Source organism: Scyliorhinus canicula, chromosome 11 (genome assembly GCF_902713615.1).
Source record: "Scyliorhinus canicula chromosome 11, sScyCan1.1, whole genome shotgun sequence".
Lineage (NCBI taxonomy): Eukaryota > Metazoa > Chordata > Chondrichthyes > Carcharhiniformes > Scyliorhinidae > Scyliorhinus > Scyliorhinus canicula.
The window spans coordinates 42754964-42776909 of NC_052156.1; the positions used below are offsets into that span (position 1 = coordinate 42754964).

Below are 21946 nucleotides of genomic sequence, written 5' to 3' on the forward strand. Positions count from 1 at the left end.
CCGTAACCCAATAACCTCTCCTAACCTTTTTGGACACTAAGGGCAATTTATCGTGGCCAATCCACCCAACCTGCACATCTTTGGGCTGTGGGAGGAAACCGGAGCACCCGGAGGAAACCCACGCAGACACGGGGAGAGTGTGCAGACTCCACACAGACAGTGACCCAGCGGGGAATCGAACCTGGGACCCTGGAGCTGTGAAGCCACAGTGCTATCCACTTCCGCTACCGTGCTGCCCAGTAAGGCTGTACTGGAGACTCACATTTAAGACTAGGACAGGACGTGTAAGAGTACAGGCCAGTTTGTCGCCAGTCCACTGCACTTTAGACAGACTTGAAGGGGGGAGAAGGTGATTTGGGAATTCATTAGAAAGGCTCATTTTTGGAGGTCTGTGGGGTGACCTATCCCAGGAGAAATAGCGAGGAGAGGCCGGAATACTTCACCACACCCAGGGATTCAAAAAACTGTAAATGTATTAAGAAGTGTTCATAAGAGCTGGTGGTTTACTCTTCTATTAAGCACAGTGCACTTTGGCAAAGGCACACCGTACTTCTCCGTCAGGTAATAGTGAATGGTGCAGATCGGAATTGGGGGTGAGGGTGAATGCTACATCAGACATCAACCTATGGCCTGCGTTGAGTTGGGTGAGCAGTAAGCAAGGGTGCTATCGGTGACCTACTTGAATATGAAGGGGAAAATTAGGCATGTTTCGTATTCTTTAGATTGCTACACAGCTCTTGTTAAAAGTGTTAATTGTATGAACATTGAGTGAGGACAGGATAAATATTGGCTGTTTTTCTGCCCCACCCCTAGCCCATAGCCTAAGATTGAATTCTTACTGGGGGTCACTCTCTCACACCTTGCACACTGTAGCCATTTAAGTGAAGGATCAGACGGTAGCCAGCACCTTTGCCAGCGGGGAGTCAATGTCTTCATTAATAATATGGGAGTGGAGAAGGGGAACATAATGTTACTTGCAGCCACATACATCATAGTTAAAAGGCACTAAAGGTTGGCGTGTTCACACCAATAGGCATATCAATTTTCAATCGACAATTATTTACGGGCAGTTTTCAGCCAAGCAGTGACCAGGGGGCGGGATTCGCCGTCGGCTGATGCTGGAATCAGGAAACGTGATTGGGCGGAGAATCGGTTTTGACACCGAAATTGTGACCAGCGCCGGATTCACGGCAAATCTCAATTTTCTGGTGCCTTGATAGCGGCGTCAATGTGTTAGCATATAATTAGCCTGCCTGACCTGGTATTCTCCGGGCCCTCCGTGACTCTCCATCTCCAGTGGGGCGAATTCCCTACGGCGAGGTTCACTTGTGCATTTAAAAATTATGAAATAGGCACCGTGGCTATTGAGGGAGAGACGGGGTACAGGAAGTGTCCAACATCGCCATAGTTTGCTGACAGTTGTGCCCCTGGCCGGGGAGCTTCGGCCAGGGCCTGGGGGAGTAGTGCAGGGAGGGGGGGGGATGGGGTGTGGCCAGGAGGTGGGCTGTGGGGTCGGTGTGGACGGGCACAGAACACCATTGCTGCGGCTGCGCACAGCCCTGACTGCCCACTGAATTTAGGGCCACAGGTTGTATGGGTGTCCCCTCAGGCCACCCCGCTAGGTGCCCTCTGGCCCCAGCCGACCCATCAGCAGGATGGGCGTGCTCCAGCGCAATCAGTGCCATCATGTTGACTGGAATGAGTGTTTGTGGGAAGTGTAATGTGTACATATGGCTGAAGCTTGTCAGCCTCCTGAGTGTCAGTCACGGATCCGGTGAATCTTGCAACGTTTTCCATTCGAATCGCCACCACATTGCGCCGGTGCAGCCCCTCCACGGTCGCTGAATTGGACCAGGTGCGGCGCCAGTTTTGCTGTCGTGGAAGTCCATGAATCCTGCCCCGGCATCAACACTTAGGCTCAGCAACAGAGAATCCAGCCCTAGTTTTTCAACGTGGGCACAATTCCCAAAAGGCAGGATAAAATTATGGAGAGAAAGGGGGCAGGATTCTCTGACCCCCCGCCGGATTGGAGAATCCCCGGGGGTGGCGTTAATCCCGCCCCGCCACTCCGACGCCGGCTGCCATATTCTTCGGCACCGGTTTTTGGGCAGGGGTCACACTGCGCCGGTCGGGGGCCGTTGGCAGCGGACCCCCTGGAAATTCTCCGGGCCCCAATGGGCCGAGCGGCCATCGGTTTCTGGCCATTCCCGCCGGCGTGGATTGAAACATTGTCTCACATGGCAGCACCTGCTCATAGGCTCTCTGGTGCAATCCTTGGGGGGGGCCGGCCCCCTGGGGGGCCCCCACGGTGGCCTAGCCTGCGATCGGGGCCCACCAATCTGCGTGCGGGCCTGTGCCATGGGGGCACTCCTTCCTTCCGCGCCGGCCTCTGTCGGGCTCCCCCATGGCTGGCGAGGAGAAGACACCCCCCTGCGCATGCGCTAGAAAACGCCGGCCGGTCTGCGCATGTGCGGAACCACGCCGGCAGTTTGGTGAATGCATGCGTTAACTTGCGCCGGCCCGTCGGCGCCGGTTGGCGTGGCACCAACCCCTCCGCCGCCGGCCTAGCCCCTGGAAGTGCAGAGGATTCCGCAACTTCTGGTCAGCCCGACGCCGGAGTGGTTCACGCCGCTTTTTACGCCGGCGTCGGACCATCGCGGGGATTCGGGACAATCCCGCCCAGGAGAACTGATAAAATGGTTAAACTACAATAAAACTTAAGAGTTATCGAATAGACTGAATAATTAGAAATAAAATGAAAGATGAGATATTGGGGATAGGGAAGATAGAGTGAATTGAAATAACATTTAAAGTGGTTAGACCTGCTGTCTCACGGCCCCAAGGTTCCCAGTTCGATCCCGGCTCTGGGTCCGTGTGGAGTTTGCACATTCTGTCCGTGTTTGTGTGAGTTTCACCCCCACAACACAAAGATGTGCAGGGTAGGTGAATTGGCCACGCTAAATTTCCCCTTAATTGGAAAAATATAATTGGCCACTCTAAATTTATTTTTTTTAAAAGAAATAACATTTAAATACTAACTGTTATTTAGAACATGTGATGTTGTATGAGACTGAGTACCGGGAATAAAATCATTGTGAATTTAGCATGTGATTCACTCACTGACTATAAATCGAAATGCAAAAACAAAATATTGCAGATGCTGGAAATGTCAAGTAAAAAACAAAAAAATAAATGCGCTCAGCAGGTCAGGCAGCATCTGTGATGAGAAACCGAGTGAATGGACGGAATGTTCTGCCACCTCCCCTGCACTTGAGAATTCTCTTCCGTCATTTCTGACAAGATCACATTGAAAAACTTGCAGAAAGTAGCAGAAAATCTCAGTTCAATTATGCGCGGTAGACTTGTAGGTATACTGTACTGTTGTGTTTTTTGCACAGGTACTGGCGAACGACATTAGGTATGCAAATTAAATACGCTGACTATGGCAACTATCGATTCTGCTATTCATGCCGTGGGAAACCTGGTGGTAAACCTTCTATTTTGATGTTGCATGGATTTTCAGCTCACAAGGACATGTGGCTGTCTGTGGTGAAGGTTAGTCTCGGCTCCAACCACAAATTTATTTTTCAATTTTACAAGATATCTAAAAAATTATGAAAATACCTTTTAATTAATACAAGTGACCACTGTGTTTATATATGCAGCGCCTTTCTTCAATTCATTATTTCCTCATTTTCTCAAAGAAAAAACCCTCTGATTCATTGATACCTTGTGCATCACAACAAATAACACGGTCTCCACCCCACACAAAAGCCATATGATCTTGTGAGAGGCAATAATTTAGTAAAACTCCAGGCCAGTTTGGGAGAACAATTCTAGGCAATTACTCTCCGACCTCTCCAGGTGATTGAAATTGTTCTCCGAGATCACAGGATTCACTGTAGTACCTAATAATCTCTACCCAAGCCAGGCACAGAGCCACTTCTCACTTGTAGGAATTCATGGAATCAATGTCCATTGTTAAGCTGCAGCTTGTTCTAGAGATTCATTCATCTCTGTGGGAGAAAGCTCCAACCAACTAACAAAGATCTAACTGTTACAACTGATAATTGTGACTTCTGATCCTCCCTAAACTAATTAATTGGGACAAGCCGTTCACTGGAGCTCAACATATTCATAGAATCCCTACAATGCAGAAAGAGGCCATTTGGCCCATCGAGTCTGCACCGGCCCATGCTCCGATAGAGCACTCTACCTATTCTCGCTCCTATCCCTGTAACCCCACCTAACATTTTTGAGCACTATTACCATGGTCAATTCACCTTATCTGCACATCTCTGGTCTGTGGGAGGAAACCGGAGCACCCGAAGAAAACCCACGCAGACACAGGGAGAGCCCACCCCCAACCGAACCCAGGTCCCTGGCTGTAAGGCAGCAGTGCTAACCACCGTGCCACCATTTACTAAGATGCTTTAAACTGGGATTCTGGCATATGGCCCTCATTTGCACCTCTCCCCTCAGTATCACAATTGAGGCCTGACCAAGATTGTGTACAAGGGCAAAATAGTATGCTTTACCTTAGAATCAGTTGTCCTATGAATGCAGCCAACACCTTAGCTATTGCGTCATGGCATTGCTCATCAACATTCAGAAATGTATGCACAAAAATGCCCAGATAACTTTCTCTGTCCTCCACCTTTAATGCTTTATCCCCTGGCCATTTGTGTAATGCTGCATTTTTCCAAATTGAATGAGTAAATGAATAGATTTAGTAAAAGGGGAGGGATAGATCTAATACCCCTGCATTAGAGTAAATAGCACATGCTCTACCTCAAGGATCTAAGATCAGCAGAACTTGCAAGCCATGTTGTTTACGTGTTAGAAGATCAGACACTAGAGATCTCCAGCTAGGAGATGACAGCCAGGCTTTTGGCTGAAAGGTTTAATAATACAAGATTGGAAATGAAACAACGTTCTGTGCACTGACTAACTGTATAAGCAGTTTATATCTGTGACTTAGAGGAGAGAGTCGTATTAGAATGTTCTCCTTATGAGAGCTGTGTTAGGGCTGTATTAGAAGAGAGTGCTGCTTCAGAGGCTTCTCTGGGGTAGTTCCCTCCAGGCTTGAATCACTAATAAATGACCTGCCTGTAACCTGCCCTGAGTCTCCTGTGGTTAATTGGAAGAGGCCCACCACAACAAACATAATTTGTCAGATTTGCCCAATGCCCAAAATATTGAGATCCACCTGAGGCGTGAGAGCATTGTCTAGTCCTGACACCTTCACATTGCCACAAATACAAATAAAACTGTGTTTTTTATTTATATCAGAGGGGTACTTGCATTGCAGTTTCCCAAACTGTTAAGTGTTTGTGGATTTTGCAGGTTTACATGGGCTGGAGGATTGGAGGTGGATATTACTGCTAACTACACAAGACCAGTGCTACAGGAACCAGCAATGCAAGTACTCTGCTAGCATAAATGCAAAAGCAGCTTAAGAGAGCTTTTAGGTTTGATCTTCTTAACTATGTGCAAGTCTAATTTTTTTCCGTGCTTCTCAACCATAAGGATTAGCATCACATAATGTTTTGATGGTGCATAGTTTTAATTTAACCCATCTGATAGAATGTACAAAGAAGATACATATTTCAGACTTATGGGTGGTATTACACATCAAGAATTACTCGGGGTGACCACCACATCAAAACGGAGTAACTATCATACTGCATTGTTCAAATTAAAACTAATCGGCAAATTAATTTGCACATAAATAATGGCTTTGCTTTGTGGAAGTTATTTTTTAAAAATATTTTTTATTCTCCTCCTTTTTCATATTTTCTCCCAAATTTACACCCACCAACGATAAACAATAATCAGCAACAAATATGTCAATCCCCATAACAATAACAACAATCCCATCCTCCCACCAAACCCCAAACATTAGCCCCCATGTTTACATAACCAAACGACAAAAAGGAATCAGGAATCACCCATAGTCACCCTTAATACACACAGCCTCCCTCCCCCCAACCCTCCAACCCATCCCCCCCAACTAATGTTCAATGTTATCCAGTTCTTGAAAGTGCATAATGAATAATGCCCATGACTTGTAGAACCCGTCCATCCTTCCCCTCAGTTCAAACTTAACCTTCTCAAGAGTCAAGAATTCCAACAGGTACCCCCGCCATGCCAGGGCACAGGGTGGAGAGGCTGCTCTCCATCCCAGCAGGATCCGCCTTCAGGCGATCAACGAGGCGAAGGCTACGATATCTGCCTCCGCTTCCAACCCGGGCTGATCCGACACCCCGAATATGGCCAACCGGGGACCCGGGTCCAGTTTCACGTGCACCACCTTGGAAATTACCCTAAAAACCTCCTTTGGACAGGACCAAAACATATGAACGTGATTAGCGCCCCCCCCCCCCTTCCCCCCACCACCCCGCAACGCTTACACACATCTTCTACCGCCTTCAAAGAATTGTCTCATCCTCACCCTTGTGACGTGCGCTCTGTTTCCCACCTTCAGCTGTATCAGCCCCAACCTCGCTCACGAGGTGGAGGCATTCACTCTCCGGAGCACCTCACACCAGAACCCCTCCTCCATATCCTTTCCCACCTATTCCTCCCACTTTGCTTTGATCCCTTCCAGTGGTGCCTTCTCCTGTTCCAAAATAGCTCCGTAAACCGCTGACACAACCCCCTTCTCAGTACCCCAGTCGTCAGCACCTCCTCCAGCAATGTGGAGGCCAGCTCCTCCGAGAAGTTCTATATCTCCTTTCTGGCAAAATCTCAAACCTGCATGTATCTAGGTGCAGGCAAGGAGATGGGTTGAAGTGTGTATACTTTAATGCAAGAAGCATCAGGAATAAGGTGGGTGAACTTAAGGCATGGATCGGTACTTGGGACTACGATGTGGTGGCCATCACGGAAACTTGGATAGAAGAGGGCCAGAAATGGTTGTTGGAGGTCCCTGGTTATAGATGTGTCAACAAGATTAGGGAGGGTGGTAAAAGAGGTGGGGGGGTGGCATTGTTAATTAGAGATAGTATAACAGCTGCAGAAAGGCAGTTCGAGGGGGATCTGCCTACTGAGGTAATATGGGTTGAAGTTAGAAATAGGAAAGGAGCAGTCACCTTGTTGGGAGTGTTCTATAGGCCCCCCAATAGCAGCAGAGATGTGGAGGAACAGATTGGGAAACAGATTCTGGAAAGGTGCAGAAGTCACAGGGTAGTAGTCATGGGCGACTTCAACTTCCCAAACATTGAGTGGAAACTCTTTAGATCAAATAGTTTGGATGGGGTAGTGTTTGTGCAGTGTGTCCAGGAAGCTTTTCTAACACAGTATGTAGATTGTCCGACCAGAGGGGAGGCCATATTGGATTTAGTACTTGGTAATGAACCAGGGCAGGTGATAGATTTGTTAGTGGGGGAGCATTTTGGAGGTAGTGACCACAATTCTGTGACTTTCACTTTAGTAATGGAGAGGGATAGGTGCGAGCAACAGGGCAAGGTTTATAATTGGGGGAAGGGTAAATACAATGCTGTCAGACAAGAATTGAAGTGCAGAAGTTGGGAACATAGGCTGTCAGGGAAGGACACAAGTGAAATGTGGAACTTGTTCAAGGATCAGGTACTGCGTGTCTTTGATATGTATGTCCCTGTCAGGCAGGGAAGAGATGGTCGAGTGAGGGAACCATGGTTGACAAGAGAGGTTGAATGTCTTGTTAAGAGGAAGAAGGAGACTTATGTAAGGCTGAAGAAACAAGGTTCAGACAGTGCGCTGGAGGGATACAAGATAGCCAGGAGGGAACTGAAGAAAGGGATTAGGAGAGCTAAGAGAGGGCATGAAAAAATCTTTGGCGGGTAGGATCAAGGAAAACCCCAAGGCCTTTTACACATACGTGAGAAATATGAGAATGACTAGAGTGAGAGTAGGTCCGATTAAGGACAGTAGCGGGAGATTGTGTATTGAGTCTGAAGAGATAGGAGAGGTCTTGAACAAGTATTTTTCTTCAGTATTTACAAATGAGAGGGGCCATATTGTTGGAGAGGACAGCGTGAAGCAGACTGATAAGCTTGAGGAGATACTTGTCAGGAAGGAAGATGTGTTGCGCGTTTTGAAAAACTTGAGGATAGACAAGTCCCCCGGGCCTGACGGGATATATCCAAGGATTCTATGGGAAGCAAGAAATGAAATTGCAGAGCCGTTGGCAATGATCTTTTTGTCCTCGCTGTCAACAGGGGTGGTACCAGAGGATTGGAGAGTGGCGAATGTCGTGCCCCTGTTCAAAAAAGGGAATAGGGATAACCCTGGGAATTACAGGCCAGTTAGTCTTACTTCGGTGGTAGGCAAAGTAATGGAAAGGGTACTGAGGGATAGGATTTCTGAGCATCTGGAAAGGCATTGCTTGATTAGGGATAGTCAGCACGGATTTGTGAGGGGTAGGTCTTGCCTTACAAGTCTTATTGAATTCTTTGAGGAGGTGACCAAGCATGTGGATGAAGGTAAAGCAGTGGATGTAGTGTACATGGATTTTAGTAAGGCATTTGATAAGGTTCCCCATGGTAGGCTTATGCAGAAAGTAAGGAGGCATGGGATAGTGGGAAATTTGGCCAGTTGGATAACAAACTGGCTAACCGATAGAAGACAGAGAGTTGTGGTGGATGGCAAATATTCAGCCTGGAGCCCAGTTATCAGTGGCGTACCGCAGGGATCAGTTCTGGGTCCTCTGCTGTTTGTGATTTTCATTAACGACTTGGATGAGGGAGTTGAAGGGTGGGTCAGTAAATTTGCAGATGATACGAAGATTGGTGGAGTTGTGGATAGTGAGGAGGGCTGTTGTCGGCTTCAAAGAGACATAGATAGAATGCAGAGCTGGGCTGAGAAGTGGCAGATGGAGTTTAACCCTGACAAGTGTGAGGTTGTCCATTTTGGAAGGACAAATCTGAATGCGGAATACAGGGTTAATGGTAGGGTTCTTGGCAATGTGGAGGAGCAGAGAGATCTTGGGGTCTATGTTCATTGTTCTTTGAAAGTTGCCACTCAAGTGGATAGAGCTGTGAAGAAGGCCTATGGTGTGCTAGCGTTCATTAGCAGAGGGATTGAATTTAAGAGCCGTGAGGTGATGATGCAGCTGTACAAAACCTTGGTCAGGCCACATTTGGAGTACTGTGTGCAGTTCTGGTCACCTCATTTTAGGAAGGATGTGGAAGCTTTGGAAAAGGTGCAAAGGAGATTTACCAGGATGTTGCCTGGAATGGAGAGTAGGTCATACGAGGAAAGATTGAGGGTGCTAGGCCTTTTCTCATTAGAACGGAGAAGGATGAGGGGGCGACTTGATAGAGGTTTATAAGATGATCAGGGGAATAGATAGAGTAGACAGTCAGAGACTTTTTCCCCGGGTGGAACACACCATTACAAGGGGACATAATTTAAGATAAATGGTGGAAGATATAGAGGGGATGTCAGAGGTAGGTTCTTTACCCAGAGAGTAGTGGGGGCATGGAATGCACTGCCTGTGGTAGTAGTTGAGTCGGAAAATTTATGGACCTTCAAGCGGCTATTGGATAGGTACTTGGATTAGGGTAGAATAAGGGAGTGTAGGTTAACTTCTTAAGGGCAGCACGGTAGCATTGTGGATAGCACAATTGCTTCACAGCTCCAGGGTCCCAAGTTCGATTTCGACTTGGGTCACTGTCTGTGTGGAGTCTGCACATCCTCCCCGTGACTGCGTGGGTTTCCTCCGGGTACTCCGGTTTCCTCCCACAGTCCAAAGATGTGCAGGTTGGGTGGATTGGCCATGACAAATTGTCCAAAATTCTATGATTAACCTAGGACAAAGGTTCGGCGCAACATCGTGGGCCGAAGGGCCTGTTCTGTGCTGTATTTCTCTATCTAAACATTTCCCCCTGTTCCAGCCCATACTTCGCTTCCAACTCCTTCAGCCCTCCAAACCGACCCCTAAGAAACAAATCTTTTCGTGTCTTAATCCCGTTCTCCTCCCATTTCCAAAAATTTCCATCCCACTTCCCTGGCTCAAATCTGTGGTTCCCCCGAATCCGCATTTCCCTTGACCCTGCCCCCAACCCGAAGTGTTGGCGAAACTGCCTCCAAATTCTCAATGAAGCTATTATTACCGGACTCCCTGAGTGCTTCCCCGGGGCTATTGGGAGCGGCGCTGTTGCTCGTGCTTTCAATCCTGACCCCCTGCACAAACTCTCCTCCATTCTAACCCACTGAGAATCAAACCCTCTGACCCAGCTCCGCACCTTCTCCACATTCGCCGCCCAGTAGTAGTGCATCAGGTTCGGAAGACCCAAACCCCCTGCCTGCCTTCCCCTCTGTCGCAGCACCTTTCTAACTCTGACCATCTTCCCTCCCCATATGAACGAGGTAATCTTTCCCTCAATCTCTCTGAAAAATGCCTTTGGCAGGAAAATTGGTAGTCATTGAAAAATAAACAGAAATTGCGGCAACACATTAATTTTAACTGCCTGTACCCGACCCACCAGTGACAGAGGGAGACCATCCCACCTTGCCAGATCAGCTTTCACCCTCCCCACCAAACTATAGATGTTGTACCTGCGAAGCCCTCCCCCACTCTCGGGCAACCTGCACCCCCAGGTACCTAAAGTGAGTCCCTGCCCTACGGAATAGCAGCCCCCCCACACCTGTCCCCACACCCGGCCGAGACACCACAAAATACTCACTCTTGTCTAGATTCAGCTTGTACCCCGAGAAAAACCCAAATACTCGAAGCGGCACCAATATTCCCCCTATTGGCACACTCGGTTCCGACACGTATAACAGCAAGTCATCGGCATATAAGGACACTCTATGCTCTATCTCCCCCCCCCCCCTGCACTATTCCTTTCCATGATCCCGAACTTCTTAATGCCAACGGCTCAATCGCAAGTGCAAACAACAGGGGGGACATAGGACATCCCTGCCTCGTCCCACAGTGGAGAGAAAAGTATCTCGAGTTGATGTTGTTTGTGCGGACACTCGCTCTCGGCTCCTTATATAGTAGCTTTACCCAGTTCACAAATCTTGGTCCAATCCCAAACCGTTCCAGAACTGCCATCAAGTACCCCCATTCTGCCCGGTCAAACGCCTTCTCAGCGTCCAATGCCACAACCACCTCTATTTCGTTCCCCTCCGCTGGTGCCATAACAACGCTCAATACCCTCCTAATGTTAGAAAAGAGCTGTCTCCCTCTCACGAACCCTGCCTGATCCTCACCTATCACCTTCAGGGGGCAATCCTCCAGCCTACCCGCCAGTACCTTCGCCAATACTTTTGCGTCCACATGCAGAAGTGATATGGGCCTATACGACCCACACTCCATTGGATCCTTATCTTTTTTTAGCAACAGTGAAATTGATGCCTGCCCCAAAGTTTGTGGCAACGCCCCCTTCCCTACGGCCTCTTCAAACATCCCCACCATCAGGGGCGCCAGCTTATCCTTGAATTTTTAAAAATATTCCACCGGAAACCCATCCGGCCCTGCCACCTTTCCCTACTGCATCGTCCCAATATCATCCTTTATCTCCTGCTCCACTATCGCTCCTTCTAATGTAGCTCTGTCCCCCTCCCCTAACCTCAGGTACTCCAACCCATCTAGAAATTCCTGCATCTCACGGTCTCCCCCGGGTGGCTCTGACCTGCACAACCTCTCATAAAACTCCTCAAAAACCTTGTTAATCAGATCCGGAGCCACCACCAACTTCCCTGCCCTATCCCTCATCTGAAGAATTTCCCTTGCCACTGCTTCCCTCCAGAGCTGACCTGCTAACAGACGCCCCGCCTTATCTCCATGTTCATAAACTGCACCCCTTGCTCGCCTCAGTTGGCGCACTGCCTTCCTGATAGACAGTCGGTCGAAGCTCGGAAGTTCCTTCCTCTTTTCCAGCTTCGCTGGGTCCCCATCTTCTGCATAACTCCTATCTACCTCCAACATCTCATCTATTACCCTCTGCCCCTCCAAACTCTCTTTGTCCACCCTGGCCTTAAGCTCTGTGGAGGTTATAATGTGTGAACTGCTATATACTCAATGAAGCACCATATTGCAATCCTGTTTCAATGCCAGGATCAGGCACCACGCTTTAGGAAGGGCGTGAAGGCAAGATTCACAAAAATAGTTTCAGGGATGAGGGTGTGCATGGGTGTGCAGAAACTGCCTTTGTTCTCCTTAAAGCAGAGAAAATTGAGAGAGGATTTGATAGAGATATTAAAAATCATCAAGGGTTAAGACAAGAGTAGATTGAAAGAAACAGTTCTCATTGGTGGAAGGATCTAGATCTAGAACGCGAGGATGCCAATTTAAGTCGATTGCAAAAGAAGCAGCAGGAACTTGAAGATGAACATGTTGCGCAGCGAATGGTTGGGATCTATGATGCACTGCTTGAGACTGGTGGAGGCAGATTCAAACATTTAGAAAGTAAATGGATCAGTGGATCAGGAAGAAAACTTTTCAGGGTTTTGGGGAAAAGGTTGGGGAGTGGCACTTGGTACAGACATGGTGGGCCGAATAACCATCTCCTGGGCTGTAACCATTCTATCATTGTAGCAAATGAGAGTATGTGCTTCCCTTTACCTACCCAGGGACGGTAAAACCAACTATACTGTTGTAGATGTAAACAGCTAGTACAACATAGATAAACATTCAAATTTCATGTTACACCACGCATGAGTACCAAACAATGTTTTCAACTTTCCATTGTAATTAATCTACATGAATGACGGTTTATAGCCAAAGTTAAATAAATATAACTGATTTTTTAAAAAGTTGATGCAGGAAAGAACGGTGTGCAAATTTGGCATCATTGGGGTAGTGGTGTCGACATCATGTTTTGCCTTGTCTAATCTTAGGAAACAGCTCACTGTTTCAGAAACAATAGCCATTGCAATTTCTTCCTGCTGGGCTTGCAGTGTGAAAGGGGGAATATTGGGCATCAAACCATTCCTGCTGGTTTTGAGCCCTGTAATCATCTTTCCCCATCCACCCTAATTCTTGTGCCATTTGGCCCTTGCTATGATCTGCTACTGCACCCCCTGCACCTAATTAGCGTTTATTAGAATGAGAGCTGGATCAGCAGTGTCCCAGATTTCCTTATTTTGCACTTGAAATACTCTTGGATTTTTACCTTTTGTGTACCAGGGCATCTTTTGAAAGTGGTGCCTCGATCTTCAGTTTGCGTGACACTGTGGGACCCGCCCCTTGACACGTTGTTTGCACCATGTTCCTAACAATACCGCAGAAAAAGTTACAAATGGTGCCGCACTCTGCGGGGGAAAAAGATAAAATTCCTCCTTCTCAGATGCAGATTTGTTGTTCCCTATGTGCATTCCTTTTTATGTGATTACCTTAGAGCAAAGGAAAATAAGTCAGCTCTCATATTTGCCAACCCTTTTTGTAATTCTTTTACCAGGATGTAGGTGTTGCAGGCTGGGCCAGTTTTTTTTATTGCCCATCCCTTATTGCGCTTTAAAGATGATGGTGAGCCACCTTCTTGAACTGCTGCAGTCCATGTGCTGTACGTAAACCCACAGTGCTATTAAGGACGGGGTCCCAGGATTTTGACCCAGCAACAGTGAAGGAATTGAAAGTCAGGATGGTGTGTGGCTTGGGGGGGAACTTGCAGATGGTGCTGTTCCCGTCCATCTCCTGCCTTTGTCCTTCTAGATGGCACATGTTGTGGGTTTGGAAGGTGGTGTCAAAGGAGCCTTGGTGAATTTCCGCAATGCAACCTGATGCACAGTGGCAGGGCAACCTGTAGATGGTATGCAATGCTGCCACTGTGCATGGGTGATAGAAGGAGTGTATGTTGAAAATAGTGGATGGGGTGTCAATCAAGTGAGCTTCTTTGTCCTGGATGGTGTAGCTTTTACCCACCTGTCACCCTATCACCTCACCCACCTGCCACTCTACCCACTTCCAGACTCACTCGTTCAGTCATTCACTAACTTTAAACACCTACCAGAATACAGCAGCCAGTAGCGTAAAAAGGGAGGTTTAGTTTCTGGGATGATTCTCTTTGCTGCTTTCTTTGTGGATTTTAGCACTGAAGGAGTTCTTCTGCATTGTGGATTGGACATTTGGCCTGGAAAATCGTCTCCGGGAAGTGGGTGGTTTTCTGTCTGATCAGTTCCGAAGCTGATTGGGAAATTTGGCCCATAGGTACTGTAAGAACCACTAAACAACATAAAGAGCCAATAGACAACTGGAAGTGATTGAATGGCAAATAGCTCTCGGTTTCATGAACAAAAGTAGCTTAGATTATGCATTGTTCTTTCAAACAGTTTTTGCCTAAGAACCTGCACCTGATCTGTGTTGATATGCCAGGCCACGAGGGCACAACCCGTACTTGTATAGACGATTATTCCATAGAAGGACAAGTAAACAGGATTCACCAGGTGAGTGGTGCATTTACTGTTGCTTTGAACATGTAATTACTTATGAGACTGAAATTAGAATTTCATCAAATCAGTGTGGCTTCGCTGAAATGCCAGCTTTTCCTGAATCTTTCAAGAACCATTGGCTGTCCGTGGTAGATGAAGAGTATTGTCATTTATCTCTTGTTGCAAGCCTTTGTTGCATAGATCTGATTGAATGACTCCAATATGGGAAGTATTTACATGTGAACATTCCTGATCTGTGATTTCTGTCAGCTCAGTTATCTATTTACAAAAATATAGAGGTTTGTTTCTAATAGCTGCCGCTATCTAAGACAGACGGCAAGTCAAGACATGTTCATGTATTTGGATTGCGATTCCTTTAAGTTCAATGAGAAATATTCAGCTTTATAATTAATCCAATGACAGAATTCAGACACAGTTTATATGAATAGAGGGAGGGAAGGGCTTACATTTAGATAGTACATTTCATGACTTTAGGATTCCCTAATGTACTTAACAGTCTGTTAAACACTTTTAAAGTATAGTCACATGGTAGCCAATTTGCACACAGCAGAGTCCCTTGAACAAAATAGATAAATTACCAGATAATCTATATTGATGATGGGTTAATGTGGTTAAAGGTTAATTATTGATCAGGACACCAGGAAACGCTCGCCACTCTTCCTTGAATAGTGCCACAGGATCTTTCACAAGAGAGGGCAGATGGTGCTTTATAAGGTATTAAAGGTCAAAATTAGAGTTTCTTTCAAAAATGTCAGAATATTACTGGAGCTCAGAAAGTTAAATTACGAGGACAGCTTCCATAAACTGGCTGGTATTCCCTTGAGGGGTAATTATGTTGAGGTGTTAAAATATTAAAGGATTTTATAAAGTTGATATAGAGAACGTATTTCCTTTGGTGAGGAAATCAAGAACAAGGGGCTATAATTTTCAAAAACAGCCAGGCTGTTTCAAAGGGAAATCAGGAAGCGCTTTTTCACACAAAGCAAAATACAAACTTGGAATTTTGACTTCCAAATGTGCTATGCATGCTGAAACAATCAACGCTTCCAAGACAGACTGCAAAAGATTTTTATTTCATAGGATGTCATGGGATATAGAGCTAAGGTGGATTAATGGAGTACCGATCAGTCATTATCTAAATCACTGGCAGACCAGGTTTGAGGGACTGAATGGGCAATTTCCTGCATTCCTAAATTGATGTTCTTTCTGTGGTATTGTGTAGTATTGGACTGGATAAGAAAGAAAAGAGGTGCTTTTAGCAGGTACAAATCAGCGGGGGCCTTAGTGGAGTAGAGAATTACAGGGGCACGAACCACTGGCCACATGGAAGGTGCCAGAGGATTGGAGGATAGCTAATGTGGGTGGTAAAGATAAACTAAGGAATTACAGACATGAGTCTCACATAGGAAACTATTGGAGAAAATTCTGAAGGAGAGAATTAATCTTCACATGGAGAGGCAAGGTTTGATCAGAGATAGTCAGCATAGCTTTGTCAGAGGGAGGTCATGCCGATCAAATTTGATTACATTTTCTGATGAGGTGATTGGATGTGTAGATGAGGGTCATGCAGTTGATGTCATTTATTTAGATTTGAGCAAAGCCTTTGACAAGGGGATAACGCGAATATTGGCTGGGTATTTAAGTGAGGAAGAAGGTCTTGGGTTCCAGGTAAGATATAGACAGGTTGGTCAGATAGGCAGATCAATGGCAGATGGAATTTAACCCTGAAAAGTGCGACATGATGCACTTAGGAAGGATTAACAAGACAAGGGATTACTCAATGAATGGCAGGACATTAGGACGTTTAGAGGAACAGAGGGATCTCGGGTCGGGGTACTTACCCACAGATCCCTGAAGACAGCAGGACAGGTTCAGAACCAAGGTGGTCAAGAAGGCATACGAGACATTTGCCTTTATCACTTGTGGCACAGATTATAAGGGCAGGGAGGTTATGTTGGAGCTGTACAGGACGTTGGTTAGGCTACAGCTGGAGTTCTGTGTGCAATTCTGGTCACTACATTATAGGAAGGAAGTGATTGCACTGGAGAGCGTGCGGAGGAGATTCACCAGCATGTTGCCTTGGATGGAGCATTTGAGCTATGAAGAGAGACTGGATTGGCTCAGGTTGTTTTCTTTTGAGCAGAGAAGGCTGAGGGGCGACCTGATTGACGTGTTCAAGATTATGAGTGGTATGGGCAGGATGGATAGGAAGCAACTGTGCTCCTTAGTTTGAAGAATAAAAGAATTAAGGGTTATGGTGTTCGGGCCAGAAAGTGGAGTCCACAAAAGATCAGCCATGATCTCATTGAATGGCGGAGCAGCCTCGAGGGGCCAGATGGCCTACTCCTGCTCCTAGTTCTTATATTCATATTAATTGAAGGGTCAATAATGATGAGGCACAATTTTAAGGTGAGGGTTGTGAGGATTAGGGGGGCTGCGAGGAAAAGTCTTTTCACCCAGCAGGTAGTGGGAGTCTGGAGTGCACTGCCTGGGAGGGTAGTAGAGACAGGAAACCTCACAGCCTTTAAAAAGTACCTGGATGAGCACTTGAAATGTCATAACATTCAAGGCTATGGGCCAAGTGCTGGAAAGTGGGATTATTGGAGATTTAATTGTTTTGTCGGTGCAGACGCGATTCGCTGAAGGGTCTCTTCTGTACTGTATGACTTTATGACTCTTGAGTTTTTCTATTTGTTCCCTTGGTAACTGCAACATGGTTCGACATGGTGACTGCAACAAGATTTGCACTTACACTGTTGCTCAAAATTTAAATGCAGATCCAGAAAGCTGGATGATTTGGCAGGTCAACCGCATCCAGAATTCTTTGTTGTATAAAGAGCCTAAGAGATATAAGGAAAGTTTGATAACTTAAATGCCACTTAACTTGAATCTTTTTTTAAAATGTTTATCCCCTCCTTGTCTATGTAAATTCCGTAATGGGGTACAGTTCCACAACCACTAAGTTGTCTCAAAAGCCAAGTATTTATTATTCATCCATGAGCTTCGACAGCGAATGTTGGCAGATTTCTCTCACCCAGGGCTCAGACTTAGTTTGAGTACTCATGGATTAGGGAAAGATAATCCAACCAAGGTTGCTGTTCCTAAACATTATCCTGCATCTCTGGATATGCTGCCTTACAGCACCATGTTTGAATCTGTCTTTGGGTGACTGCCTGTGTGGAGTTTGCACATTCTACCTGTGTCTGTATGAGTTTCCTCCGGGGGCTCCAGTTTCCTCCTTGTGGTAGTCACCACTGATGTATTATACTGTATATATGGGTTTTACGGTAAGGCCTCTGTATTACAGATACAGGGGTAGATCCCTGCCTGCTGGCTCCGGCCAGTAGGCGGAGTATAAATATGTGTGCTCTCCATACAGCAGCCATTTCGTCAGCTGCTGTAGGAGGCCTCACATCTCTGTGTAATAAAGCCTCGATTACATTCTACTCTCGTCTCGTCGTAATTAATAGTGCATCACTCCTGAAGTCCAAAGATGTGCAGGTTAGGTGGATTGGCCAAGCCAAATGGCCCCTTGGTTTCCAGAGGTGTGCGGGTTGGTTATGGTCGTGGGGATGGGACGGGGTGGGGGGGGGGGGGGGGGGGGGGGGGGGGGGGGGGGAGAGATCTCGGTAGAGTGCTCTTTTAGAGGGTAGGTGCAGACTTGATGGGCTAAATAGCCTCCTTCTGCACTGTAGAGATTCTTTGGGTTAATGATGCCCCAGCTGCAAATGAGGTAGGTTGCTTACCGAAAATAGAAATGGAAGTCGAGTAGTTGGATTGAACCTGCCAGAATTTTTAATACTAATTCCAGTTTTGTGTTACTGAAGGTACTTTCCGTAAATGGATTAATACAAGACCCACTTTTGTAATTCTTCAATGTGCTGTTCTGAGCTATCTCCATATCTCAGCTGCCAGATTTTATAAAGTTGCAGTCACTGCCTAATATTTTTAATGATTCTCAACAGAAACTTATTTCTTGATTTAAGCTCTTCATGCTTGATGACATGGTATTTTAATTAACATTCTGAATAAACGAACATAATCACTCATGGTAAATGAGCTTATTGCCACGGTAACTTGTATCTTCCCTTTGACAAAATCGAGCATATTTTGGCTTCATCAATACAATTAATTGCTACAATAATCTTTTCAGATGTTGCTGTTATTCCCGTGAACTTTTTAATTAAGAGACTACCACTAGAACCAAAAAGCGCACACAATATAGTGACGTCTCCACGATGCTTTAATTTTTTATAATTGGACATCAACCTCAGCAACAGGCTGCTCCGGAAGCTGATTAAATTGATACGCTGATCTCTCCTTTCAGTAAAATTTCAAAGGGATAATCCTTGATTCATAGTCATGTGATGAATTTTCCAAAACGCACAATATCTTGGAAGCCCACAGTAAATCGCAAAGGAAATGAATTGGATTTCCATGCGACCTTGTATATTCTGTAATCCTTCAGATTATTTTTTTTAAAGAATATTTTGGCTTAGAAATTGTGCAAATTTACTTTGCCAGAGGGTTTGTTCATTGACTCTTATTTGCTAAAGCGAAACCATGCTCCTATTTATTTCAGATAGACTCCATAGAATCCTCGGCCCATTTCCTCCAGCCTATCTCCGTAACCCCACCTAACCTTTGAACACTATGGGGAAACTTAGCATGACCAGTGCACCTAACCTGCACATCTTTGGACTGTAAAAACAAAAGCATGTTTGTCTATTTAGAAACTATGCTTCAAGTAACACACTTGTTTCTGAAGACAGAGCATGAGGATCTAGGTCAACTTAGTTGAGTTCATCTGCAAAGCTTGAATATCTTTTTTCCTCTCTCGTTCCAGTTTGTTGAATGCATCGGGTTAAATAGGAAGCCATTTCATCTAATTGGTACATCAATGGGTGGTAATGTTGCTGGTGTTTACGCTGCTCGCCATCCAACAGACATCTGTGGCCTAACTCTCATCTGCCCTGCAGGTAAATTATTACTGAATCACAACTTTGGTTAAAAACAATGGAACACTGATCTGTACAAAAGCAAAATGCTGTGGATGCTGTAACTCTGAAATAAAAACAGAAATATTTGGGTTTATTGTCACGTGTACCGAGGTACAGTGTAAAGTATTGTTCTGCGTACAGTCCAGACTGATCGTTCCATACATGAAAAGACATAAGACACACATAAATACACAATGTAAATGCATAGGCACAGGCATCGGGTGAAACATACTGAGTGTAGTACTACTCAGAAGATCAGTTCAGTCCATAAGACGGTCATTCAGGAGTTTGGTAACAGCGGGGAAGAAGCTGTTTTTGAAACTGTTTGTGCGTGTTCTCAAACTTTTGTATCTCCTGCTGATGGAAGAGGTTGGAAGAGAGAATGACCCGGGTGGGAGGGGTCTTTGATTAAGCTTCTGCTTTCCCAAGGTAGCGGGAGATGTAGACAGAGTCAGTGGGTGGGAGGGGGTTTTGCTTAATGGACATGGCTGTGTTCACGGCTCTCTGTAGTTTCTTACAGTCTTGTGCTGAGCAATTGCCGTACCAGGCTATGATGCAGCCAGATAGTATTCTTTCTAGGGTGCATCTGGAAACATTGCGGGGTTCACTCAGCAAGTCAAGCAGCATTATTGGAGACAGGAAACCAAGTAAAAATTTCAGGTCAAAGCCCTTGGGCGGAATTCTCCGATCCCCCCGCCGGGCCAGAGAATCACTGGGGGGGCGGCCCCGAGGACTCTGCAGGCTGCCTGTGGAGCCAGGTCCCGCCGGTAAGGATCTGTTGTGATTTACGCCGGCGGGACCCGCCGGAAATGGGCGGCCCCTCGGCCCATTGCAGGCAGGAGAATTGCCGGGGGGGGGGGGGGGGGGGGGGCTGCCAGCAGCCTCCAACTGGCGCATCGCAATTCCCGCCCCGCCATAACCCCAGCGCCGGAGAATCCAGCACCCGGCGTTGGCAGGATTCACGCTGCCCCCCAGCGATTCTCTGCACCAGCGGGGGGTCGGAGAATCTCGCCCATGATGTTTTGTCATTTTCATGATCCATGACCAAATTCGCACAGGATTATTTAAAGGCAATGGGTAACCTGTATATCTGAAGTGCTTAATTCCAGCAAAAGGCAGCCTATGAGAGAGTTCCTCTATTACCTTTGCAGTAGTTCCACAATACTAGGCAGTGAGAGATTGCAAGTAGTTAACCCACAGTATTAAGCAGTAGTATGCTTTTATTTTAGTGAAAAGGAAACAATGGCCTGATTTTTCAGATGGCAGGCCCTTGTTCCCTGTGATCCGAAGAGTCAATCGAATGATCGTTGATTGGCTGCAGGTGGGACTTCCACCCCTCGCTCGGGGGAAGCCCCCCCCCCCCCTTGATTAGCCAGCAGCTCTCTAGTCCTCTCTACAGCGCTGCAGTAGACAGAAGATGTCGGAGACAAAGTCTGAGAGCAGAAGGCCCAGGGAAGTTCAAGGGGCCTCTGGCGACGAGGGTATGGAAAGCCTGTGTGTGTGTGTGTGCGTTGGGGGGGGGGGGGGGGGGGGGGGCTGCAAGAGAGAAATGAGGAATCTTGTAGTAGAAGGTGGGGCTGGTAAGAGACCACCAGATCTTAGAGGGGAGGGTACCCCTTCCCTTCCAACCCCACCTGAGATGTAGCATTGTTGTAATCCTGGCTTCCCCACTGAGGTTCAATCGCACTCCCCCCTCCCACCCCACCCCTCTGCCTAAAAACCTATCGGGGCGCGGGGCGAGAGGTTGGGGGGGGGTTGTAATTCTGACCAATGTTGTAAGAGAGCAAACAGATAAAGTGGAAACTAATTTTAAATGATTTAAAATTGAATGTGACACCTGAGATTTGATGAAGGTTATTGTCGTTCACATGAATCCCGTTCACATGGTTCATTTCATCTGACTTTGCCTCAGGCCAATACCACAACAGATTGGGAGCAATCAAGCTGAATGAAACAGGCATTAAAATATTGATGTCCTCTTGTTAACTGCAATTGTATTTTTGACATGGAGGGTCCAAAGCTTTGGTGAATCCACATTTACAGGACATTAACTGATGATTGACTAGGGACAGAGCATGCAAAGCTCAACTGGAGCACAAGCTCGGGATGTTTATTTGTAACGTCACTGTTTGATTTTAATCAGGTGAAATTTTTAATTCTTGGTACAGGTCTGCGGTATCCCAGCGAAAGCAAATTTGTGAAAGAACTAAAGTCATTGGAACAAACGGGAGATGTTAGTAAAGTTCCCCTAATTCCATCTACCCCTGAGGAGATGGAGAAGATGCTGAAGCTTTGTTCCTATGTCCGCTTCAAAGTACCTCAGCAGGTATGTGACCTTGTTTCAAAGTTAGCACCTTGCAATGGAAGTGGCCAAAAGAAAGCGCATTTGTTCCAAAATGCTTCCTGCTTCAACAATGAGAATCTCTGTGTTGAGAAACGTTTTTTTTAACCAGTATTATTCTGTACTCGAGATGAGAACAGACATTTCATGTGAGGTGAAGCTTCTGACATACGGTCAGCTGACATCAACCATATGTTCTCTTTCCCAACAAATGTTTCCACTG

General features: G+C 46.3%; 1 protein-coding gene across 3 annotated transcripts in view; it reads left to right on the plus strand.

Annotated features, from left to right (window-relative positions):
* LOC119973054 (monoacylglycerol lipase abhd6-A-like) overlaps nt 1-21946 on the plus strand; it is a 107540-nt gene that overhangs the window by 52398 nt on the left and 33196 nt on the right. For all 3 annotated transcript variants that reach the window (XM_038810503.1, XM_038810502.1, XM_038810500.1), the window contains exons 3-6: nt 3399-3555; nt 14263-14376; nt 19229-19361; nt 21551-21708. In XM_038810503.1, coding sequence (XP_038666431.1) covers nt 3399-3555; nt 14263-14376; nt 19229-19361; nt 21551-21708 — 562 coding nt within the window. The remainder of the gene's footprint in view (nt 1-3398; nt 3556-14262; nt 14377-19228; nt 19362-21550; nt 21709-21946) is intronic.